The 26,203-nt window shown below is 38.7% G+C and overlaps 1 protein-coding gene across 2 annotated transcripts in view; it reads left to right on the forward strand.

Annotated features, from left to right (window-relative positions):
- Window positions 1-26,203, forward strand: part of LOC122813397 (holocytochrome c-type synthase) — a 273,532-nt gene that overhangs the window by 160,721 nt on the left and 86,608 nt on the right. For both annotated transcript variants that reach the window (XM_044085696.1, XM_044085697.1), the window contains exon 5: window positions 8,435-8,521. In XM_044085696.1, the coding sequence (XP_043941631.1) occupies window positions 8,435-8,521 (87 nt within the window). The remainder of the gene's footprint in view (window positions 1-8,434; window positions 8,522-26,203) is intronic.

A 26,203-nucleotide genomic window follows, 5' to 3' on the forward strand; every position in this document is an offset into this window, starting at 1 on the left:
TACACACACACACACACATATATATGGGTCTACTACTAAATTTTGAAGTTTCAAAACCTTGAATTTCTTATGGTCGAGATCATAAGATCGAAGTTTTGACACTTCAAACTGCTTAAATGGAGATTGCTGAACAGCGCAGAACAATATATTTACTGTTTTTCTTTCTGTAGTGCGATTTCTGAGTTGGTATATTTAATTAGCGGGGGGTGCAAGGGGGCTTGCTCCCCTGCAAAAAACGTAAAAAAAAAAAATATTTTTTTTTAGCTCTTATGTTTTTTTATTGACATTTCAAAGTTTCAAAACTTCGATCTTGTGGTCTCGACCCCCCAGGATTAAAAGATTATATTTCTATTAAGCCCTATCTAATAAAAAAAAAAAAAGCAGAAGATTTACAATAAAAATTAAAAAAAAAAATTTAAAATTAAAATTGAGAGATATATTATAAGTAGTCTGTATTTCATATGTACCATAGCTGGTTTCCTGAATAATTTAATGTATGTTAAGTTATAGTATTTCACAGGTTTTGTGTTTACATTTATTATTCATTATTTTTTCAAAGTATTGTTTAGATATTACTTAGTTGTTGAGTTTTATTTATTTTTATTTTTTGTAATATTGCAGGATTGTATTCTGCGTTTTTAAAACTTTGACAGTTTTAGATGTATGCTTTCACTTTAAATTAAGTCAGAATGGTATTTTTTGGCACCCTTTTTAAACTGAGACATTTAAAGATGGCTAACTGATAGTGGTATGTTTTTACACTTGGAAAAAGCCCTACAATTGAGTTAGGGTGAAAGCGCTTGTGGAATTTACTCAATAAATACTTTTTGGACATTCACCTTGTACGCTTATACGACTGTTTTTCTTGGAGATATATATATACTTAATATATACATATGTATATAATGTATGTGTGTGTGTGTGTGTATATATATATATATATATGTATATATATATATATATATATATATATATATATATATGTATATATATATATGTATGTATATATATGTATGTGTATATATATATATATATATATATATATATATATATATATACACACACACACACATACATATGGAGGGAAGGAAAGAGATGTGTATGTATTTTTAAACTGGTGCATTACTTTCATTTTGTGGTCGCACTTACAGCAGTGCACTGTTGCTTTTGTTAATGTTTTGAGTGACAGCAGTATGTGTAAGGGTAAAGAAGTTTTGTTTAGTATGTAAGGGAGAAGTTGGATCTGTTTGAAAATTGTTTGTTTAAGTATAATAGAAATAAGCGCTATGATGATCCTCTGAGCATCTGTATCACACATTGTTATATACACACTTGCACACACAGTAGTGCTTAGTCAGTGAAGTGAAATCTGCTGTATCATTTAAAGGTGTCTCCATGTGATAGTAACTGTTTTTTTTTCTAAACTCCTGAAAAGAATTCAGTACAAAACCCAGTGCAGTACTGATTAGTTTACAATGCAAAACTGGATATGAATACATTTACATTGTTTTTTTTCCTGTCTTTGTTGAAGCCCAAGAAAAAAATAAGAGCAAATCTCTGAAAAAAAGTGTGGTTTGCTTCAATATTTCCTGCTCTACTCTAGCATTCTACACCTTATGTAACACTATGGTGGGGTGGAGTTTCACAGACAGATGAGTTTGAATGCCAGTAGAAGCCCTGTTTTGACAATTTCAGTTAGGAAATAAGTCATTCCACTAAGGAAAACTCACACAGCAATTACCACTATGGTAAATAAAACTGATATTACAATTCATGCAAAACAAAACCAAAATACATAGTGTGATAAGTCACTTTTAAATCAACACAGCCGATATTCCTATACAGGAATTGTTTTATGGCTCAGATGCAATTAAGTATGAAAGAATTACAAACTACGTAATATGTATGTAATAGTGTAATATTGGTGTACCATGTTTGGGTGATGGTTACAGTGGGATTTGTTCTTACTTTGCTTTAAAGTTTAGTCATGTGGGCTACAGAAAAATCACATCAATTTTCAAGTGCAGTCACCCAAAAGACCAAACTGAGAAATTGTCATTGTAGTCCATAGCTAAAACATGATACCTTGTTGTAATTAAAAAATTGACACCTTACTGTAACCCTGTCTTGGTGTCACAGAGGGATAAAGCTCTGATTGTAACCCAGTTGACTTGAGGTTTGCTAGTGGCTCTAGAAGCCAGAAGAGCCAGGAGAGAGGGGTGGGCGAGAGATGTGTGACTTTTGTTGGCTCGCTCACCTGAAATGGAGGGTTGTGGTTGCTCTACCCCCTGTGGTGACTTGACTCTGTAGGTAGTGTGGTGTTGGCTGCTCTTCCAAGAGAGACGTGGACAATCTTCCCAAGCCAGTATGATGGCCCTTAAAGGTATGTCAAGGTGCAGACATGCCTCTGTATTAAGGGCATAGGCCATCCCTTTGCAGTAATGCAGAATGCAAACTGCCACCAAGGGATGAGGTTTGGCTGCACACTCAAAAATGCCCTCACAGCAACCAAGATGATGGTTCTGTGATTGTCTCTTGCCCCATGATAAGCAAATGGACTGGGAACAGCTCTCTCCCATGAGGAATGAATGGGTCAGTTGATCGCAGGGGGCTGATGGTCCACAGGCAGCGGGGTGCAAAAAAATACAACTTTCGATACCTTACTGAAAATATTATAAAGTAAAATCAGAATGAAACGTATATTTTAAAAGTCTCCTTTCTGTTGATTCAGATGTGGAGATGTAGACATGACGATCTAGTGTGCCGTCTCTTTTGATGGTGGATACTTGTTTGAGTTTTTTATGGTACTAAGTACTGGCCATTCCATTTATCTCACCATTTGCCCACGGTTTATCGTGTTTCAGATAGTGTTTCTCCTTTTCTTTCGTCTTGTCTTCTATTTCAAAATTGTGCAAGAATGTTACTTGAAAGCAGCGCTCTTAGGTTTTAGACTGCATTCTGTTTTATTGGAGAATTTTTCCTTGTAACATCCTGGATTTATAAGTTATAAAAGGTGAGAAAATGTATCCTGACGCACTTCCCCTAGCTTGTGCCATTTTCATTGTTATACTGTCTATGATAGGATGTTTGTTTTATTATGCAGGACCTGTTAAGGCTATAGTTGACTACTTAGACTGGGTCACAAGCTAGTAATTGATAGTATTTAATTGTAATTTGCCTTAAAATAAAAAAGTAGTCAACGATAGCAGGTTAGAGAATTGAAGTGCTGTAGAGAAGCATGTTACTTAAACAGAGTGATGCTTATTATATGGACATTTATTTACCATTTATCAGTCAGGTTAGAATACTAACTCGGGGGACCACTAGTGCAAAGTGAAAAATTACAGGGAAAATCAACATCAGGTGTGTATGGTAGTTGGGTAAAGTGGTTAATGATGCATTCCACACCATATGTGTTGGTGGCAAGTATGCGTTGAGTATTTTATGTAATATACAGTGGATATAAAAAGTTTACACCCCCGTTAAAATGCCAGGTTTTTGTGATATTAAAAATGAGATCACAATAAATCATTTCAAAACTTTTCCCACATTTAATGTGACCTATAACCTGCGCAATTCAATTAAAAAAACAATCTGTTAGGGGAAAAAATATAAAAAATAAAAAACGTGCAATAAACTGGTTGCATAAGTGTGCACACTCTTAAACTAATACAGCATTCAGTCTTCTTGGGTAAGAGTCTATCAGCATGGCACATCCTGACTTGGCAATATTTGCCCACTATTCCTTGCAAAAGTGCTCTAAATCTATCAGATTGAGAGGCTTCTCTTGTGCACAGCCCTCTTCAGGTCACCCCACAGATTTTCTATTGGATTTAGATGTGGGCTCTGGCTGGGTCATTCCAAAACTGGTGAAGCCATTCTTTTGTTGATTTGGATGTATGTTTGAGGTTATTGTCGTGTTGAAAGTTGAAATTCCTCTTCATCTTCAGCTTTCTAGCAGATGCCTGAAAGTTTTGGGCCAAAAGTGACTGGTAAACTGTTCATAATTCCTTTCACCTTGACTAAAGCTCCAGTTCCAGCTGAAGAAAAGCAACCCCAAAGCATGAATGCTTCATTGTGGGGATGGTGTTCTTTTGGTGATGCAAAGTGTTTTTGCACCAAATGTACCTTTTGGAATTGTGGCCAAAAAGTTCAACCTTGGTCTCATCAGACCATAACACATTTTCCCGTATGCTTTTGGGAGACTTGATGTATTGTTTTGCAAATTTTAGCCGGGCCTGGATGTTTTTGTATGTAAGAAAAGGCTTCCGTCTTGCAAACCTACCCCATAGCCCATACATATGGTGAATACGGGAGATTGTTGTCACATGTACTACACAACCAGTACTTGCCAGAAATTCCTGCAGCTCCTTCAGTGTTGCTGTAGGTCTCTTGGTAGCCTCCCTGACCAGTTTTGGTCTTGTCTTTTTATCAATTTTTGAGGGACGTCCAGTTCTTTGCAACATCACTGTTGTCCCATATTTTCTCCACTTTTTGATGACAGTCTTTACTGTGTTCCATGGTATATCCAATACTGTGGAAATTTTTTTGTACTCTTTTCCTGAGTGATGCCTTTCAACAATGAGATCCCTTTGATGCTTTGTAAGCTCTCTGCGAACCATGGCTTTTGCTGTGACAGGCAACTGAGTAAATGTCAGGAAAATCCTACTAGGACAGTTGAACTTTATTTGGGGTTAATCAGAAGGCTGCGGTGGTGCAGCTGTTAGCATTGTCGCTTCACAGCAAGAGGTTCTCCCATTCGATTCTCGGCTGGAGCGCCTTCTGTGTGGTGTGTGCATGTCCTCCCCGTGGTTGAGTGATGTTAGACATGCAGGTAGGTGTGAGCGTGAATGAGTGTGCCTTCCTTGAAGGTTGGGCATCGGGCTGGCAACTCGGCACTGTAAAAATCCACTTCTAATCATTAGCGGACCGGAGTTCTGCTGTGGTGACCCCTAACCTGGAAAAGCCGAAAGACATTACTTAGAGTCTCTCTAATTGATGGCAGGTGTGTACCCAGGAAGACTGAATTCTGTAATTAAATCAAAAGGTGCTTCAGCAAAGTATTAATTTAAGGGCGTGCACATTTATGCAACCAGCTTATTGTACATGTTTTATTTTTGTATATTTTCCCCCCAACAGATTTGTTTTTCAATTGAATTGAACAGGTTATAGGTCACATTAAAGGTGGGAAAAGTTTTGAAATTATTTATTGTGGTCTCATTTTTTTATATCACAAAAACCAGGCATTTTAACAGGGGTGTTTACACTTATGTCCACTGTACAACAGATAACTGATTATTTTTTCCATCTTATTTTCAGGAATATGCAGTGCTCATGCGAGGAGGAAGGTATTTGTAGATTATAGAGAAAGGTGGTCTGAGAAGGATGGAGGGGAGGATAAAAAGATGGAGAGGATAGGGGAGGGTTTGGGGGAAGGAGAAGGTATAAAGGAGTATGAAGATAGACAGCACTTTATGAAGTTTTGTAAGTAGTTTTGTAGTAGAATCAGAGCACTCTGTGGACAATCTAAAGTGACACCTTGTGGTAAAAAGCAGTTACAGGAGGCTTGTGTGAAGACATTTCTTATGATGATGTCTGAAATTGGCGTAAGAGGCATTTTTCCTGATCTATATTGGGGGGACTCCCATGTTTGTGGAGCATTAATGAAAGCTGTGATCACTAGTATGGACTTTGGTATGGGGGTGAGAAGAGATTGAGAAGAATGTAATCTAAGATTATAAAATGGAATTTCTTTTGTCTGCTGGAGAAGAAGGTAATGAGGGTATCTTGGTAGATCAGTTTGAGTTAAGAAGGCTAGTATTACAGTACATCGTTCGTTCACTGGACGCCATTTTGGTATAGCTAGGACTGAGCAGTATTGTTTCCTTGAGTTAATCAAAGGAGATTATCTGCAAATGTGTTTTGAAGTATTGTAGCCTGGACAGGCTTTTTCTGGAAGATTTTACAATAATTTGTAGACCATGTTCTATCTGAAGTAGGAGAACCCCATTTATCTAAATAGCTAGTTTTCCTTTTGCAGATAGGAAACTGGATTTTTTTCGTGCAGATTATGATACTGTTGACTTTTTTTTTTTTTTTTTTTTTTTTTTTTAGTATGGAAATGTGGAATTAAAATTTGAGAGACTAGTTACATATTTAAAATGCCATGTGATTTCAAGAGTTTTTTGCTGCAGGTTACTTTCCAGTTGAGTGTGCTGAAGATCATCCCCACCTGTCACCCCCCCCCCACACACACACACACACACTTTAGGATGCATTTAAGTGTGAGACAGTGTTTTGGGCAATTAGGGTTATTTAAGCAATAGCTGACAAACGTAGTGTGGTATATTGTTGATTTACCCATGGTTGGTGTGGTTTAATCACGAGGGCGAAGTCTGAGTGATTAAATAAAGCCAACTGTGGGTAAATTTCAATATACCACAACCACAGAGTCGATTATTGCTATTATGCAATGACATTATTTAAGAAAAAAAATACTTACTTTTCTTAAATAATGTCTTTGTATAACGGCGCATTACTGTTCTTTCGCTGGTTGTGGTGCACTGCTTCCCTTGTTTTGATGTACTGAGCATGCGTATGGAACTTGCGTCCCACACATACCCAGTACATCAATGCTTTGAAATGGAAGCAACAGAGAAAAAGTCTCCGTTGCTCCGTTTTTTTCTTTTTTCTTTTTTTTTGTTAAAAAAAATGTGAGTACTTGGAAAAAAGTCCGGGCGACCGGACCTTTTTCCGTTGGTATATTGTGGGATTTACAACGGGCACGCTGGCCAAACAGCATGCACGTTTTGGAATATTAATGGGGGGGGGGTCAGTGTATAATTTCTAATAATTTCTTGTTGCTAGAATGGGAGGGAATGGCTGTGCAGATAATCCAATTCGCATTCAGAATAATTGGTGTTTGTTTTAGGTATGCTGGAAGACTGTGAGAATAGGATGGGTGATAACCATGACCCCTCTAGAACTCCATGTGTAGAGTGGGTAGTAGGTTGAAGAGTTGTTGCCATTCTGAACTTCAAAGTACTTATTGCTGTGGAAGTTGTAAAACCAAAGTGGGGAGTGGGACTGATCCCAGAAATGTGGAGGGAATTTTGGAGTAATGTATGAGCTAGCTGGTCAAATGCTTTGGTAAGATCTATGAAAACAGTAACTGTGAAGTGGCCTTATCTATGCTACCTAGAATGTCATCAGTTACTGTATCGATAGCAGTAAAGGTATGCCTCCCTGCCAAGAATGCATTTTGTTGAAGGGCAGGATGCTGTATTTCTTGATGTCATCTGAGTTGGGAGAAGACTAGCTTTTCTACTATTTTTCCTAGGCTTGGAAAGATTAAGATCAGTCCTTAGTCTTTTGCATATTTAGGATTTGTGATTTCTGGAAGTCATTTGGCAGTTCTTCCATGTATTTGGCACTGTTTTGCTAGTTAGCAGAAGTTGTATAGGTATAATAGAGGAGGGAGGATGTGTTCCTTGCATAAAATCAGGAGCCTTGGAAGGGAGTTAGTAGAATTCTTTGAGAAAGTCTTTGGGAAGCAAGGGGGCTAAGGTTGTGGTAATGGTCCCTGACTTGAGAGTTTTTTTTTTCTTCGTGCTTGGGGCACACAGTGATATAGGATTGATTTGGTTAAGTACTGTTTTAGGCTGTTGTTGAGAGTGCTCTGTTGGTGTTGGAGGAAGTTGGTCGTTTGTCTTTTTGTTGATTTTTGTTTCTGAATTCTTTGAATTTCTTTTTCTTTTCTGGGACAAGATGTTTTTTCCTGGCTTGCCAGGCTTTACCTCTGTTGAAAGATTTCAAGGATGAGCAATGTAATAGAGTTGCATTTGTAGACTCTAGTTATTTTAGGGTGATCTTTGTTTTGAATATAGTTGAAAAGGGAAGTTAGCAGCTTGGCTGCGTTATTAGGGTGATTAAGTCTGAGAATTTAAGACAAGGATATTTTGTTTATATTTGCTTTCAATTCTGCATTTTTTTATTTTGAGTTTTGGTCTAAAATTGATCATCTTCAGAGGCAGATGTGTTCTTGTGATGCTTAAGGAAAAGGTGATGGAACTTAGTGGGGATGTTGACGTCTGTGATTTTGTTAGGGATGTTGATAAGGAGGTCTATGATTGAGTGATTACCAGTTAGAGTCTTGCTGGCTGATTTAGACCTTTGGCAGAGAGTATGCTTTTAATATCGTTTATCACATCAAAACTGGGATAATGGTCTGATATTTGTTTTAGCTTTTGTATATTTTTTATTTTTATCTTGTAAGTCAATTTCAGTCCGGGTTGTGTTGCATATGTTGGTCAGTTCCAGTGATGGTTATGAGTGCTGTAACTCATCTTGGTAAGGGTGATTCTACTCAATTGTATTTTTCTGTAGTGCACTTGAGCAAACTAATTTCCTGCAGCTGTCAATATTTTATTTACAGAGAATGTCCTTGTGGACCAGAGCTAATCCGCTTTGGAGGAAAAGCTAAGGAATATTCACCAAGAGCCAGAATCCGATCATGGATGGGGTAAGTTTGAAGATAAGGTTTCATTTTTTTGTCAAGTGAATGATAGAGCTTACCATTCAAATGAATGCTTATGTCTTTTTTGTGCTGCCTTATTTATTTCCCCCAATGTCTTAGTAATCACATAAACAAGTAAGATTTTTTTGATGTCTGAACTTACTAAAATTAATGTATAGAATAGGAAGCACTCTTCAAATTTAATTGTTACCGTATCAGGGACAGATTTCCCTCTGTATGATGAGGTCTAGCCTCTGTAACATTAGGGCTAATATAGATATTAGGACAGCTCAGCACGTGAGTTATTGGTATCCCATAATGCATTGTTGCAGCTCTCCATTTCAGATCTGCCTTGCCATGCTACAGTTGAGGCGTATCATAATGACCTCAAGCTGTATTTTACATTTGACCACTGACTTCTAACACGTTTCTGAGTACTCTTCTTTTTTTCAGTTTTGAATACGTTTGCATATTTCCTTTCTTCTTATTGTCATTTATTAGTTTTCTAGTATTTTGAGTTTTTCCTTCCACTCCTCTACCTTTCATTTTTTTTTTTTACCACCATTGGTTTAAACTTATTTATTTTATTTTATTTTATTTTACATTTGTTAACCGGGCTGGTCCAACTGGATGCATATCCTTTTTCAGTAGAGGCCCGAGGAGAAAAGCTCCAATCATAATCTTAAAACACAAAATCTCAAAACAAGTTATATAAAAAAATCCAGGTTATAACAATGCAAGTTACAAAAAGTATAAATAAGTAGACGTACATTTACAAGGTTAGTAAAAAAAAGTCCATTTACATAGAAGTATAATGAGACAAAGATCAATCATCTGGTAAAACATGACAGGGAAATATAATATACTAATAGAGTATATCAAGTTCAAGAGTCACCATCTTATATTTGTGGTAAAAATGTATTTCCAGATAAGTGATAAGGGAACAAGAATTAGGAGATGAGGACTGGATAGATTTGGTGTGAAGGTATGAAATATTAGCTTAATCAGGTTCAGGACATGGGCATAGCCATAGTGTCTTGAGATATTCTTTAAGGTTCTTTTTGAACTGTTTGTGAGAGGTAGTATTTCTGAGGTAGATTGGGAGGGCGTTCCATGGCTTGCCAATGGAGTTGGCGAAGAGGGCATCGCCACCAGAATTATTGGCTTTAATGGTTAGGATCTGGGTGCTGTTGGAAGATCGGAGACTATTTAGGTTAGTGTATGGTATCAGTATGCTACACAGAGCGGGGTTCTGTCTGGTTGGTTAATTATTTTCCATGCTTCAGAGAGTTGGTTTAGTTTGAGAAGATTGGGCAGTTCCAACCACCCAAGTTGCCTCAGGTTATGACAATGGTGGGTGCGATATGGAGAACCTGTTATAAATCTAGTAATGTGGTGGTAGGCCTGGGAGAGCATGTTTAGTTCACGTTTATGGAGGAAAGAAAGGACTGGGGAGGCATAGAGGAGTGTAGAGAGGAGATGTGTGCGGCAATGGTAAGTTTAGCAGTCGGAGTAAGAAAATTTTTATTCTGTACATGGACCCAAGTTTTTTGTTAACAGATTTAACTGTTTGGGTGATGTGTATGTCAAATTTGAGCTTATGGTCAATAGTTACTCCTAGTAATTTGGTATTGGTGACAGGGGTTATGATAGTCCCATTGTTGGATTTGATACAGAAGGCATTACTATCTGTGTTTGGGAGTTCTTTAACTGGGGTAGAGAAGACGTTGGGAAAAATAATAGTAATTTGGTTTTGGTTGGGTTGAGTAGGAGTTTGAGGTTGGTAAACCATTTTCAACTAGAGAAAAGCAGAGTTGAGTGGTGGTTTGGAGGTTGAAGAGGGAGGCATCAGAGCAGATTAAGGTGGAGTCGTCAGCGTATTGTATGCAGGTGGATTGAGGGATAACTGAGTGAAGGTCATTAATGAAGATGGAAAACAGAAGTGGTCCAAGTATTGAGCCTTGAGGGACACCAATGGTGTTGGGAAGGAGGTCTGATAGTCTATTTTGCCATAGTACAGCCTGTTTCCTATCAGCTAGGTACATTTTGAACCATGTTAGAGCTGGGGTGTCCAGATGCAAGGATTCAAGGGTGGACAGTAGGAGCTGGTGGTTGACCATGTCAAAAGCTTTTGACAGATCAAGAAAGAGGGCGGAGGATATAAGTTTACTATTGCAATTGTTATTAATGGAGTCGACAAAGGAAAGGAGGGCAGTGGTTGTACTATGGTGGGGGCGAAAGCCATGTTGGGTGTTGGATAGGAGATGATTGCACGTTAGGTAGTGAAGAAGTTGTTTGTGGATACATCTTTCCATAATTTTTGCTATTGGGGACAGTATAGCTATTGGTCTATAGTTTGAGATTTCCGTGGAGGTGCCTCCTTTGTGAAGTGGGATGATGTAGGACATCTTCCATAAAGTGGGAATACTAACTTCGGTAATGGTTCTATTGATAAGGATGGATATAGGGTATGCAATAACTTCAGCCGCTATTTGTAAGAATTCTGCTGGGAGGTGATCAGCTGCTAGAGTGGTTGGTTTAAGTTTTTTTAAGAGAGAATATATGTATGATGTGGAGACAGGTTTAAAAGTAAACTGGGTAGGGGTCTCAACTTGGGGTTGTGTGGCAGATGGGGGAGAGGAGGTTAGTTGACTGGCAAGGTTTTGGATTGTCTCGGTGAAGTAAGAGTTAAAGGAATTGGCTATTTCTTCCGGCCCTTGCTCAATGAGCTTTTCGGGGGTTGGGGTAGTAGTTTTTCCTGGGTGCTGGAGGTTGTTGAAACTAGCCCAGAATTTCTTTGGGTTATTCTTGTGTTTCTGCTGGAGGTGGCAGAAGTATTGTTTTTTGTCTAAGGTAACGGCTGATTTGGTTGTGTTTCTTAGCTGTTGAAATTTGGTTCGATCTTGAGGGGTTTTTGTTGCTCTCCATTTGACCCAGGCTTGGTTACGGAGTTTAATTTTAATTTTTGTTTCTCTAGTAAGCCAAGGAGCTATGCGTATTTTGGATCTAATTTGTCTAGGAGGGGCATGTGAGTCAAGTATCTTTAGGAATGTGTTGTTAAAGTAGGTCACACTCTCCTGGAGGGGCAGAGTTCTTAATAAGGTCCAGTTACAGCATTTTAGTTCATCTAGAAATTGTTGAGGATAAATTTCTTTTGTTTCTGATTAGTCTATATACAGGAGGGTTGGAAGTAGGGCATTTGTGTTTAATAATATAAGTTATGAGGTGGTCACTGAGGTCATTGGGAAGGGTGCCAGTAGTGTAGTTGCTTGAGTCCCTATTGGTAAGGATCCAGTCAATAGTGCTTTCTTTTTGGAGAGAATTGCCTGTTCTGGTTGGGGTTAGGATATGTTGGGAAAAACCATATAAGTTAATGGGTTGTGGGGTTGTATGGGTGGAGCAGAGAGACCAGTCAATATTAACGTCCCCAAGTACTATGGTTTCTTGTGGGTAGTTGGTGGCTGACCAGCACAAGATTTGCTCTAAGTTTTCTATATTCTTCCCCGGTGGGATATAGGTGACTAAGAGGTTAAGGCATTTTGAGTGTTAAGGCAAATTTTAGGGCAATTAGTTCTAGGTTGCAGATTATAGGAGGTTGTACTGTATTCCTATGGATATTTAAGGTATTTTTGAACATAACAGCTATTCCTCCTCCTTTTTTCTTTAAACGATCTGCCCTGAAGATATTATAACCGGGTGGAAGGATCTCTTGATCCTTAGTGGAGGGTTTTAACCAGGTTTCAGTTAAACACATAATGTCAGGTGAATGAGTAGCTATCATTGCATGTAAGATGTGAATTTTATTGTTAATGCTTCTAAGGTTTAGATGCAGTATTAGCAAGGAGTCAAACGGTTTATAGATTAAGTTAGAGGGGTTTGGGTTTGAGATTATAGGGGCCTGGGTTAGGATGGATGTCACCATCAATGATTATTCTAGTTTTCAGGTAAACTAGAAATCTTTGTAATTTAAATAGCAATTTGAGGTTGGTTATGTTAGTTGTAGTTTTGGGGTGGTGAAGTGTGAGATGGACTACTTTGGGGGACATTGTCTTGTCTTGGTAGAGTGGAGGTGTAATAGGAACGACATATAGATGGTATTGGGAGTTAGTGTGGCCCTTGTGGAAGGGGATTCCTACCAAGGATTGATTTTCATACTTAGTTAAGAAATAGATGGTGAAGAGTAGTATTGTTGTAAGAGGGGCCATGAAATATATGTATTTAGCCATGCTGGTGGTAGGTATAGGATATGAAGAGGGGAAGGAGGTTTGGTGTTAGACTTGATAAGGTGGATGGCCTTGAGGTGGGAGGAGTAGTAGGATGAGTGACGGGAGTTGTGGATTTGCAGGGGGAGGAGGTTTGGTGTTAGACTTGTTAAGGTGGGTGGGCCTTGAGGTGGGAGGAGTAGGGTGAGTCCCAGGAGTTGTGGATTTGGGGGAAAGTGGGAGGGTCTGGCTTTTCCTTTAAATGTAGGGGTACTGGGGCGGTGGGATATGGGGGCAGGGAGGGGAGCGAAGCGGAGCGGGGCATCCACTGCCAGGAGTGATTTAAACAGTAAAGAATGGCTGTACAGTACCGTAGCAGAGCTCAGGTAATTATAGCTAGGGCTATACTTAATGTAGCAGCATAGCCAGATTCCTGAGATTAGTGTGATACTGTTTAACAAAGAGGAAATCTTCAGATTTAACCCTGTAGAAATGTACTGATAGGGTTGACTTTATTTAATCCTTGTTCTGGTCCGAGCAGTTGCAGCGGTGAGCGAGTAGTGTCTGGGGAACCCGCGAGTAGTTAGGGCGAGGGACTACCTGTGAGTAAGAGAAGGAGGTTAGAATATCTAGGCTTGATTAGGAAACACAGATTACAATACAGTGATGTGTAGAGAATAAGATGCAGTCGAGATACCAGTAGATCAAACAGTTACATATATAAAGTATTTCAATTTGGTTCTACAACACTATCAGCAAAACACTAAAGCAGCTTAGGCGGGATGCCTAAAATTATGTGCGAGATACTTAAACCAGTACTATATAATGTAAGCAAACAGTGACCGACCTAGTCGCAATACTGTTAGTAAGTGAACGCTGTAAGTGCGTCAGCAACACGTGCGGTCATTTACAACTATACACTTCTCGACTGTTGTCGCCTTTCTATACTATGCAAGGGAGTAAACAAACAGGGTAATATAAGCAACCAACATCTGCTATAGTCGCAAGACAGTTAAATACAATCAAAACATTAGAAATGCATCCGCATTACCTGTAGACCTTTGCAGCTCTAAACTTAGCAATGTGAATTATAACTATACAGGCAGTAAACAGACCTCTAGCTTTTTTGTGAACAAAAACGCTAACACACTGTAGAGAGAACACTAGAAGTGCATCAACAATATGAATAAAACTGTTAGCATAACGTCGCAGCAGTATGGCAAAGCAATGTAATGAGTATGAGGCTCACAAGGAATTCGTACAAAGTCACAATAAACACTGCCGTAACTCACAGCTTAGAATACCAGTCAATAGGCTCACAAGGAATTAATTCAAGTCCAGTAACACTGCCATAGCTCACAGCTTAAAATACCAGTCAGTGGTTGATTTACCTTGCGGCCGGAGATGCGACCAGATAGGTGGAGTAGCAGGAGGCAAACAAGCAGAAAGCAAAAGTGAAACTGTAGGCTTAATTCTCAACTTCCCGACGTCAGTGTTCCCGCCTGGAGTCCGCTGGGTCTTAGTGTGCATCCACTGCCAGGAGTGATTTAAACAGTAAAGAATGGCTGTACAGTACCGTAGCAGAGCTCAGGTAATTATAGCTAGGGCTATACTTAATGTAGCAACATAGCCAGATTCCTGAGATTAGTGTGATACTGTTTAACAAAGAGGAAATCTTCAGATGTAACCCTGTAGAAATGTACTGATAGGGTTGACTTTATTTAATCCTTGTTCTGGTCCGAGCAGTTGCAGCGGTGAGCGAGTAGTGTCTGGGGAACCCGCGAGTAGTTAGGGCGAGGGACTACCTTGCGGCCGGAGATGCGACCAGATAGGTGGAGTAGCAGGAGGCAAACAAGCAGAAAGCAAAAGTGAAACTGTAGGCTTAATTCTCAACTTCCCGACGTCAGTGTTCCCGCCTGGAGTACGCTGGGTCTTAGTGTGCATCCACTGCCAGGAGTGATTTAAACAGTAAAGAATGGCTGTACAGTACCGTAGCAGAGCTCAGGTAATTATAGCTAGGGCTATACTTAATATAGCAGCATAGCCAGATTCCTGAGATTAGTGTGATACTGTTTAACAAAGAGGAAATCTTCAGATTTAACCCTGTAGAAATGTACTGATAGGGTTGACTTTATTTAATCCTTGTTCTGGTCCGAGCAGTTGCAGCGGTGAGCGAGTAGTGTCTGGGGAACCCGTGAGTAGTTAGGGCGAGGGACTACCTTGTGGGTCTGCCTCAGTACAGTATATGGATGATCCTCTCATAGCATCTAATTCTTTAGCTGGCTGTTGGAAAGATACTGTTTTCTTGTTAACTAAACTAGCGGAGTTAGGATTTAAAGTAAACCAAGCTAAGCTTCAGCTTTGGGAACCTCAAGTCCCATTATTTAGGACATCTAATCTCTGAAAATACATGACACATTTTGGCCTTTTGTAGTACAGCACAGAGACCTACTATTCAAACAACTTATAGCATTTCTTGGATTAGCAGGCTACTGTAGACAGTGGATATCCAACTATTTAACATGTCTGTCTTGTTGTTTACATAAATATGAGTATACATCACATCAAACGCACTCATCGGAAGCCGATATATTTTAAAAAAGTCTTGATTTCCAACATTGAAAGTACACATGCAAATATTTTCCATGCAGCACCCATATATGGGCTGCACCCCCAATTTCTAAATATATTAACTTCACGATTGCACAACAGTGTTAGTAAGGAAAACTTCCCTGCCAACATTTTTCAGCTATTGCACTGTCAAAAGTCCATTTGTCCAGTAAAAGCAGACTTTACCAACAGCCCCTTTGAACCGCCTCCCCACTCCTCGCATCACAAAAATAACAATGCAGCCAACATTGTGCATGCTTAATTTTTTTTTTGTCTGCTGCACTGTTATGGGGTTGATGATTGAACATTACCAGTGTTTGACAAAAGTGACACTGATATCATTGGCTCCAGTAAAATGAGATCTGATGAAAAAGCATGCAACATGAGAAGTGTGTGTGTGTGTGTGTGTGTGTGTGTGTGTGTGTGTGTGTGTGTGTGTGTGTGTGTGTGTTTGCGCATGTGCGCACGTACATACACACACACAAAGAACACTTCCTTTAAATCTTTTGTCTTTTTGAGATGTTTTACTCTTTCACCTTAGTCACGGTGGATTAAGATTTCCATCACTGCGGGTGCGGTAACAAAATCCAACTGCAAGAAGAGTGCCATATCTGTTTTAATTGTTTATGTGAAGGACACAGCATCTGCAAGTTTCCAGTTTGACAAGCTTTTACCCTGAATATTCTACGTTGTTGTAAAAATCAACTGAAGCTACACATGTAACCCAGAGGTTCCTCCTGGTCACAGCAGAGCAAACTCCTTTCACTTTTAAATCTTTATTATTGCTGTTTATCATTCCAAACAATGTTTGCATTATTTCAAAAACAAGAAACATTGACATTTCCATGTTTCAACTCTTTCGCATAAGCCTACTTATCTGTATAACAGAACATCATTCTGTTTATGTTCATTAGTAGTTGCTAGGCATGCAGTCCAGAAGACCATTAATAAGCTTAGCCTGGTCAAGTGATTTGATCAGGATCACACAGTAGGGCAATGAATTCTGAAGGAATCAAACCGTGCACCGTGGGAAGTAGCTCATTAACAGCTCTTAGCCTTAATGTTCTTCTTTCATAACACCTGTAAAAAAAATAAATTTCTAACCAATCCCCTCTTTTAAACAGATAATATGAAGTTGTTCTAGCTCGCCTTTCATTCTTACTCTGATTCAGTCTAATGCAAGCTCAAGGTCTTCAACCAGCTCAAGGCCTGCTCCCTATCCCATGATGCACTGTTGCTTCCCTAAGATCTCATTTGCCGCTGCAACAGATCAGGAGTGATTCACCAGCTCGGGCCAGTGAATTTCAATATTTTGTAATATTTTTCTAATATTTTCTAATATTTAGCTTATATACATTTGTTGCAAAACACAAGCCTCTTAGCTTCCCTTAAGGACTCCTTTCGAACCTCTTGTAGAAACAGATCCAAAAACAAACGAAACAGAGTCCAAACTGGCAGAAATCTTTTTATTATAAAACGTAAGCGCTTTCAGGTTAAAAAACCCTTCATCAGAAAAACTTCACATAACCATTACAGTCTTTAAGTATTAAAACAGTTCTAAAAGCAACCAATTACTTTCTATACTTGACCCGCCTTTTCTTTAAGGCTGGTTTTAAAGGTACAGAGCTATTTAACCCAAGTGGGTTATTAGCAGCCAATTGTATGATCCGTCTTAATTCTGCATACTCTATCATTAACAATACCCCCCACATGACAAAGGCCATGATATGGCCGAAACCGGTATGCTGTTTATTCATTAAGACTCCTTTATCAAGGAATCTGGATATTAATAAAGCTGGTTCGATGGAACCGTACGTGCTGGCTCATGTTTTTTGTATGTTTACTTGGTTTTGGAGCCGTGCACGTTGTCCGGCGTGCGCGTACCTCGGGTGGAGTTGCTGAGCTGTTTCTTTTCGCGCTGGGGACATTTGGTTCATGAACCGCTGTTCGTTTGGTTCGAGTTGGAGTTTAAAAGTTTATGGGAGACCTTACCTTGGTGTTACATGGACTGTTGGTGTCTACGGGGGTACAACTTATCAACCTTTTCGGATGAGAGGTGTTTTTTCTATGTTTATTAATGCGAACTGTTGGCGTATTGACGGCCATTTTGTTTGGTTCGCAATTGAGGTACTTTTTTGTCTACATTGGGACATTGGGTCATTTCTTTATATATTTTTTGGATTTTCAAAGGGATTGTGTTTGTGTTACTAATCTACGCATTTAAGACTCAAGTATTTGGATATATGGGCCGTTTATGTGGCGGGACTGTTATCTCAGTTGGGCCCTGGATCTACAAATTCTGCATTTTCAATAACCGGAGGGACTGTAGTGTCACGAATACGGAGCGTTTGAATTAATGGACTTTTTGGACGTTTTGCTGAGCCTACTTCACAATTGGGAACGCAAATTGGATAATATTTGGACTTTTTGCATTGTTTAATGTATTATATTTTTTGTTTATTAATTCATATGATTTTTTTGTTTTTTTGTGTTTTTTGATCGATACATAACTTTTTTTAAAGCCCATATATTTGTGGGTGTACATGTAGGTTATACATTAGTGGGATCTAAATGTTTGATTATGTACATTAGTGGGATCCAACGGTCTGACTATGTGCAATGGGTACAAATAATAACAACTATAGCGATAGGAAATAAATAACGGGACATTTTTGAAGTGCGGAATGTGAGGCATGGGTTATAATGGTGGTGTTCAGTACATACTGATGGGGTATGTTTTGTTTGACTTCCAGGGGCATGTGTTAATAACCTTGGAGAATATTCATGGTGAATTGTGGCCATTTTGGATTTCACTTTAAATAACCTTAATGGTTTTCTAATATTTAATCAGTGAATGGAGATATCCTACCTTACATTCGATTATAATTATGTGAACTTTAGTGTCTATTTGGGCCTTGTGGGTCAGAGGGTTTCCTTTATAAACAATTGTGGCATTTGTGATGGCTTATTAAAATACCCAGTAATATTGTGTATATATGGGTGAATGGCCTCAACAAAAAAAAATATATATGTTTTGTAAGGAATTAGTATAAGACCCAATGGGTTTTGGGTCGGATTGGTATGAATGGGTGGGGCCTTAGTGATATTATGTTTTTTGAGTGGCCTTGAGGGCAGCCAATACTGCTTGAGATGGATGTGTGGTTACAACAGGTATAATCCTGATTAGTCCATGGGAGGTAGTGGATATCATATCTTACGGTGGCAATATATGAATATATGATGGAGTTTTGGCAGAGACGTATGTCGGCCTACTGAAGGGCAACATCTTTTAGAGTTGGATTATTTATCCAAATGAACATACTTTATCTGGAATTATTTCCGGATATTACTATTTGATTATTTGTTTTATTATATTGCCCATCAAGACGAAGGTCTTGGCTTTCGAAGAGTTTTTCTTGTATATTGACCACTTATGGTAAGAAAGCTAAAGGGTTCAGTTTATCTGAATAATTTTTTAAATACAGCACACCAAACATGGACAACATTATATATGTGAATTAACAGGGGTTGGGTGTTTTCAAGGTCACTCTGATATTTGGGATCCGTATATTATAATATATTGGAGTATTTCATATTTGAAATCATGGACATTGGGGAGCTATTAAAGGGCCTCTCGGCCGATCAAGATAATTTGGAGGTGTTTGGTTTAAGTAATATTTCAGGACCAAACTCTACAAATCCAGTAATGGATGTTCCATCACAATGCAACAATATGTTTTCTAAGCTTAATAGACAAATGAAGGCATTACGTACAAATGTATGGCATTTGAAACTTTTTAAAGCCTACAAGGTCAAGGATATTACTCCTAGAGGACTAAGAGTCCGTATACAACCCATTGTGGCCAATATAGATAGTGTGCTTTCCAAAGAATGGGCGGAGGCACAACACTCATCATCTATGCAATTTGTTGATTGTTTACTAAGGTATTATGACAGGACTATTCAGAGCCAACTGACAGAGATTGAAAATTTGTGTGGTGAGGTAGAAAAATTTAAATCTGAAGTGATATATTCACAACAAGTATCAGACCTGGCTAAGGACCTCTCATTATTGGAGAAACAACTTACAAAAAGGAAGATTAACAAGTTTAATCGTGATCTGATGGACTATGAAAAAGGGAAACCTTTTGTAAATCAAAAATCAGTTAGATTCCAGGATTTTAGATCTAGTAATAGTTATAATAAAAGACCAAGATCCATCTTAAGACAACATAAATCAATGTCTGATACTACATCAGAGGAGGAAGCTTCTTCCTTAACCGATGGGGAAGGTTCCCTACGCCAAGTGTCCCCAGCAGCGAAAAGGAAACAGCCCCCCCCTTTAGAGCTAGGGGTAGGAGGCGGGGGGGTAAGAAGCATAAGAACAGATTCCGGCAACATAACTTTGCAGTCCTTGTTACAACAAATGGTGACATAAATGACAACATACATAATATTTCCTCTTTTGAACTTTCTCCAACACATATAAAATTGCTGAATAAAGGGCTTTCTTTTGTACCCTCATTTTTGGTTTCAGAAACTCAGTTATTGCAAGATGTTGATGAATTCTGTAGAATACTTAATTTGAAAATCTTTTTTGCAGATCAGGAATATACTCAAAGATCTTCTGATTTCAAGTTTAGGAAATCTAATTTTGTCCCCCCCATGAACAAACATGTGTCCATTTTTAGAGAGTGTGTAATGAAGGAGTTACATTTCTCTAATTTGTATGGTCTTACCGAAAATAATTTAACATCTTTAGAAAGACAAGCTTTGGTTGAGCTTAGCACTAATCATGACATAGTTATAACTATGGCGGATAAAGGAGGAGCAGTTGTGGTTCTGGACTATCCACTATATAATCAGGAAGTTCTACGACAGTTGACAGATTCTAGTTTTTATATGGCACTGAATGTGGATCCGACTCTTTCCTTTAAGAGAGAAATTGATGATTTTTTGGATTTATCAGTGCAACAGGGTATCATCACGACACAGGTGGGTGGGCAACTGAAGGTGGATGAGCCCAGTTCTCAGTATCTGTACATTTTACCTAAAATACACAAAGACCCATTATATCCCCCTGGGAGACCTATAGTTTCAGGTAGGGGCTCCTTAACGGAACCATTGTCAGCTTTTTTGACCCATTATTTGAAACCTTTGTTGCCCTTTATTAGGTCTCGTATTAAGGACACCACCGAATTTTTGAATATAATTAATGATTCTCAACTAGAATCTCACTGGCTACTTTGTACTCTTGACGTGGCTTCATTATATACAAATATTCCACATGATCAGGGTATTTTAGCTGTTTCTTTTTGGCTATATAAATCTAAGCTCTATTCTTTAGCCTTTAATAATTTTTTGATTAAGCTCACTGAACTGGTATTACGAAAGAACATCTTTTATTATGCAGGTAAGGCTTATTGGCAGATCAAGGGCACTGCGATGGGTGCTTCTTTTGCACCCATCTATGCTGATTTGTTCATGGGATACTATGAGGCTGGGTATATATATGATGATCAACATAATAAATTTTTACAACATCTGGATATCTGGCGGAGATATCTAGACGATTGTTGGATGGTGTGGCGTGGAGATAAGCAAAGTTTAATACAGTTTGTGGATTATTTGAATGACAATAGTTTTGGTATTCGGTTCACTGCCAATATTGAACTTTCAGAAATTGTATTTTTAGATGTTAAAGTTGTTAAACTTGCAGATAATACTTTATCGTCCACTATATATCGAAAGTTTCCCAAATACAATACTTTGTTACATGCTAACAGTTATCATCCACGCCACACCATCCACAACATTCCGAAATCTCAATATATGAGAATCAGACGTATTTGTTCATCTGATGAAGATTATTTGGAATGTAGTCTGGATTTGAGGCACAGGTTTCTAACCAGGGGGTATGAATCCCAAATACTTGTGAAAGCAGAAGGTCAAACTTCCCAAATGGAACGTCAGGATTTATTATGTTACAAAGCCAACAACAGGACTGGCAATAAAACAAACGATATTCAACCAATAAGGTTGGTGACTACCTATGGGAATAATACCAATTGTTTCAGGGATGTCATTAACCAACATTGGGGTATCCTTTTGTCACATGAGGTTTTAGGTAGGGTGTTGCCGGCAAACTGTCAGTTTTCTTACCGAAGGGGACGGAATATGAATTCTCACTTCACACATTATAAAAGACATGTTACAAATATACCACAACAAAGAACCTTAAGTGGTGATAGATTAAGGGGGTGTTATCCTTGTGGGCATTGTGCTGCTTGTCAACATCTGCAAAAAACCAAAGAATTTTCTAGTAAAAACACATCACGAATTTTTGAAATAAGGGTTTTTGCTAATTGCAGCACAGACTGGGTGGTATATTTGGTTACATGTAGTTGCTCTGCATTTTATGTTGGACAAACGTCTAGACCTGTCAAATTTAGAATAGGGGAACATTTAAGTGCAATTAAAAACAAACGTGTTGCCAATGCACTATTTAAACATACCTTGGAGCATTCTTCGGCCATTTTTCGGTTTGTGGTTATAGATAAAATTACCCTCCATAGGGGTTTCAAAGCTGGATGGCATCAAAGACTTGATCAAATGGAACAAAGGTGGATAATTCAATTGGGGGGTTTATTTAAACCCGGTTTAAATATGTTAGAATAGAATTTGGTAGGTCAAGTGTGTGGGTGTATATATATATATATGTATATATATATATATATATATATATATATATATATATATATATATATATATATATATATATATGTATATATATATATATATGTATGTATGTATATATATTGGGCATACACAATGTGACTATTACATCCTTTATTGATTTTGTCTTTATGCACATCAAAAATTCCAACAGTAATGTGGTGGACACACACATATATATTTTTATAGAAATAACCTATACAGGTTGTTTTCTATATACAGAAACTGTCCTGACTAGTTGTCCTGATCACCATATAAGTCCCTTAACATTTTGGTGATGGAGGATATGTATTTATTATATTTTTTTGTATACTAATATTTCACAATTTTTGTATAATATTTTTATATTATATTATTCCTTTTACTTTTATTTTTATGTTTTGATGATATTGCACAGGGTTTATTTGTTTATTATGTTGAAGTTTTTGTTACATGATGTGATTTATGTGCTGTTTTGCTTCAGTGTATTTGCTCATTATATAAGATTTTGTACCCCTTTAAATATGGAGTATATAAGGATGGTCCACCCGGGGTCGGGTTTCCTTATGATTTTTTCTGAACTGCATTGACAAAGGCCATGATATGGCCGAAACCGGTATGCTGTTTATTCATTAAGACTCCTTTATCAAGGAATCTGGATATTAATAAAGCTGGTTCGATGGAACCGTACGTGCTGGCTCATGTTTTTTGTACATTAACAGCTCTTAGCCTTAATGTTCTTCTTTCATAACACCTGTAAAAAAAAAAAAAAATTCTAACCAATCCCATCTTTTAAACAGATAATATGAAGTTGTTCTAGCTCGCCTTTCATTCTTACTCTGATTCAGTCTAATGCAAGCTCAAGGTCTTCAACCAGCTCAAGGCCTGCTCCCTATCCCATGATGCACTGTTGCTTCCCTAAGATCTCATTTGCCGCTGCAACAGATCAGGAGTGATTCACCAGCTCGGGCCAGTGAATTTCAATATTTTGTAATATTTTTCTAATATTTTCTAATATTTAGCTTATATACATTTGTTGCAAAACACAAGCCTCTTAGCTTCCCTTAAGGACTCCTTTCGAACCTCTTGTAGAAACAGATCCAAAAACAAACGAAACAGAGTCCAAACTGGCAGAAATCTTTTTATTATAAAACGTAAGCGCTTTCAGGTTAAAAAACCCTTCATCAGAAAAACTTCACATAACCATTACAGTCTTTAAGTATTAAAACAGTTCTAAAAGCAACCAATTACTTTCTATACTTGACCCGCCTTTTCTTTAAGGCTGGTTTTAAAGGTACAGAGCTATTTAACCCAAGTGGGTTATTAGCAGCCAGTTGTATGATCCGTCTTAATTCTGCATACTCTATCATTAACAATACCCCCCACACACTTTTTTTCATCTGTGCAACATGCAGAACCATAAAAACAAAAGTATGATCTGGAAAGCTAGAAACATGCTGACACAATGCATTATGTTTGTCCTTCTGTAATGGTTATGTGAAGTTTGTCTGAAGGGTTTTTTAACCTGAAAGTGCTTACGTTTTATAATAAAAGATTTCGGCCAGTTGGGACTCTTTCGTTTGTTTTTGGATCTGTTTCTACAAGAGGTTCGAAAGGAGTCCTTAAGGGAAGCTAAGAGGCTTGTGTTTTGCTACATTTTGGTTTATTGTTGCATCTTCTTTCCACATGGCTGAACTTCAGAATGAAGAGGTTGAATTGGACTACAGCCACATAAACGTTCACTGGGCTCAGTAAGTGAGAAATTTAAAAGCAGTGTTTCTGCCTGTTTAAATCATTTACTTGGGATGGACTTGATGAACAACTGCACACAAGAGAATGGCTATCTACAGGTGAGCTGTTAAATGAGACTTACTTTGAGCTTCTGACTCGTTTAGATAATACTACAAGAAAATTGAAATGCCTGCAGTGGCAGAGGTTTCATATGGAAGCATGTTTGGAATATAAGATTGTGCCTAGAAGGATGAGAGTATTATGTATGGCAGCACAAGGAGATGCATGTCCTGACTTGCTAGCGCGCTGGCAGCAGATTAACATAGACACCAGCTTTCGTTATATGAATTTGCTTATAGAATCTTTTTCACCTGTTGAAGAGGAACTTTGTAGTGAGGTAAAAGATCTACAGAGTAATCTACAAATGCATTATAACACAGATCAACATCTGAGTAAAATTACCCCTGTATTGAATAATATAGCATTGTCTGAAAATAAATTGCAGCAAACAAAGATGAAAAAGCTGCAAAGGGGCTATCAGGACTTTGACAGGCTGTATTTTTACTTGGCCTCGTGAACAGGCTAGAATGTAATCTAATCCAGCAGTAGCAAGTAATTTACATGCTAACAATGTGTCTACTCAGCCCAGTGATGTTTTTCAGAATGTTAATGTTCAACAAAATGTGAACAATGCCTCTTTGGCTACAACTACAACAATAGAAGGATGTTCTTCGTGTTTCACTGTTGCAGTCATACATTTGGGTTATTTGCTTGCAGGTAGCCCTCAGTCAGCCTGATTAACAAAGTCTTGGGTCCTGCGTTGGCTGTTGTCCCTTCCTTCTTACATGACGTCAGGTTGTCAGGGGTATAAAACATGCAGCCGACGCCATTGCATCAGTCTTTCTTGCCGTGCGGTGCCCTAAGCAAAAGCAGTTCGCAAGTGCCAGTCGTCCGACTCCTGAAAGTTTCGTTTTCGAGTTTCAGAACCAAAGTCTTCAACTAAAGCCAAGTACCCCATTGGGGAAACTTTTTCTTGCTCCTTACAGATGTCAGTAAAAGTTAATAATTGCATTACTTGTGGAAAGCAAATACCTCATAAAAATTTTCATTCGTGGTGGTGCTGCGGTGGCGTTGTCACCTCACAGTTAGACATTGCCCGTTCGATTCTCAGAGCGTCTTCTGTGTGGCGACATGCGTGAATGGGTGTTCCTTCGTTGAAGGTTGTGCGTTAGGCCCGGCAAGCCAGCACGTAAAACTTTACTACCAATCATTAGCGGACCGGAGACACATACATACATACATACTGTATTCCTTGCCCTAGGCCCTGACCACAACGTACCTTGCTGTCGGTTTTGTGTTTTATTTAATCCGCGCACTATCCGTCGTCTGTTTATTTTCGCCTCTAAATATTTCGGTTCTTGGTTTTATTATCCAGACATGTCGTCTGAAAGCCATCTGACTACCGGGATTCTGAAAAAACGCAAAGATAAAGACAGAGACTGGCTGCCGAGGTCCAAAACTGCTGACGACGCTTCTCCTAAGCCAGTCACCAGTTAGCCGGTACTCGTGGTGATTTTGCAGCCCCTGATGCCCGCTACGTCTGATTCGCAGGCCTCTACTGAGACCCATTTGGAGTCCGGTATGCCACAAGATGCTTCAACTATGGAACCCGCGGATGTCTCTACCTTGGATGGGTCCGGAGCCGCTTTGCAGGCACCGGCTTCTGAGGGTGTATTCAGGCCTACGGACTTGCATTTTAAACAGACGCCTCCTTCTTTACGCAGGCCTAAATCTCGATCCATACTTAAAAAAACGACGCCCAGGCCACATGCTCAGGCCTCTATGCCTAAAAAACAAATGATAAGAATGGCTGAAGATCTAATAACTCTAATCAGGGGTTGCCAACCCCCCCCCCCCTTCTAAGAGGCCTAGGACACAAGTTGAATATGAATCTTCTGATCAGGATTCTGTTTCAGATTCTTCTGATTATCTGTATTTGCCCTTATCTACTTATGAAGATTCTGATGTAGAGGACTCCATTCCCTCTGCTTCCCCTCCTGAGGATTTTTCTTTTGGGGAAATCTTACATACGCTAAGTGAGCATTTCCACTGGGAAAGCCAGGATTTTTCTGATTCAAAAAAGAGGCTTAGGGATTTCCTTCTCCTACCTCAGCGTAGGCCTTTAGCTATTCCACCTGTACTAGACATCGTTGATGATGCTTTTTCAGAATCAAGTTTGGCCCCTGATTCCCTGCCTCCTGCTCCCAGAAAACCTGACGGACACTACAGAGTCCCTGAGTCCCACAAGTTCCTTTTTAAAAATCCTATTGCAGATCCAGAGACTGTTTCACAGAGGCCCAAGTGCATTAAGGCTTTTACTGCTAAAAATCCTACCCCTTCTGATAGAAACTCCAGGGCGCTGGATAGATGG

This window comes from Protopterus annectens, chromosome 10.part0 (assembly GCF_019279795.1).
Source record: "Protopterus annectens isolate FY-2018-M chromosome 10.part0, PAN1.0, whole genome shotgun sequence".
Lineage (NCBI taxonomy): Eukaryota > Metazoa > Chordata > Ceratodontiformes > Protopteridae > Protopterus > Protopterus annectens.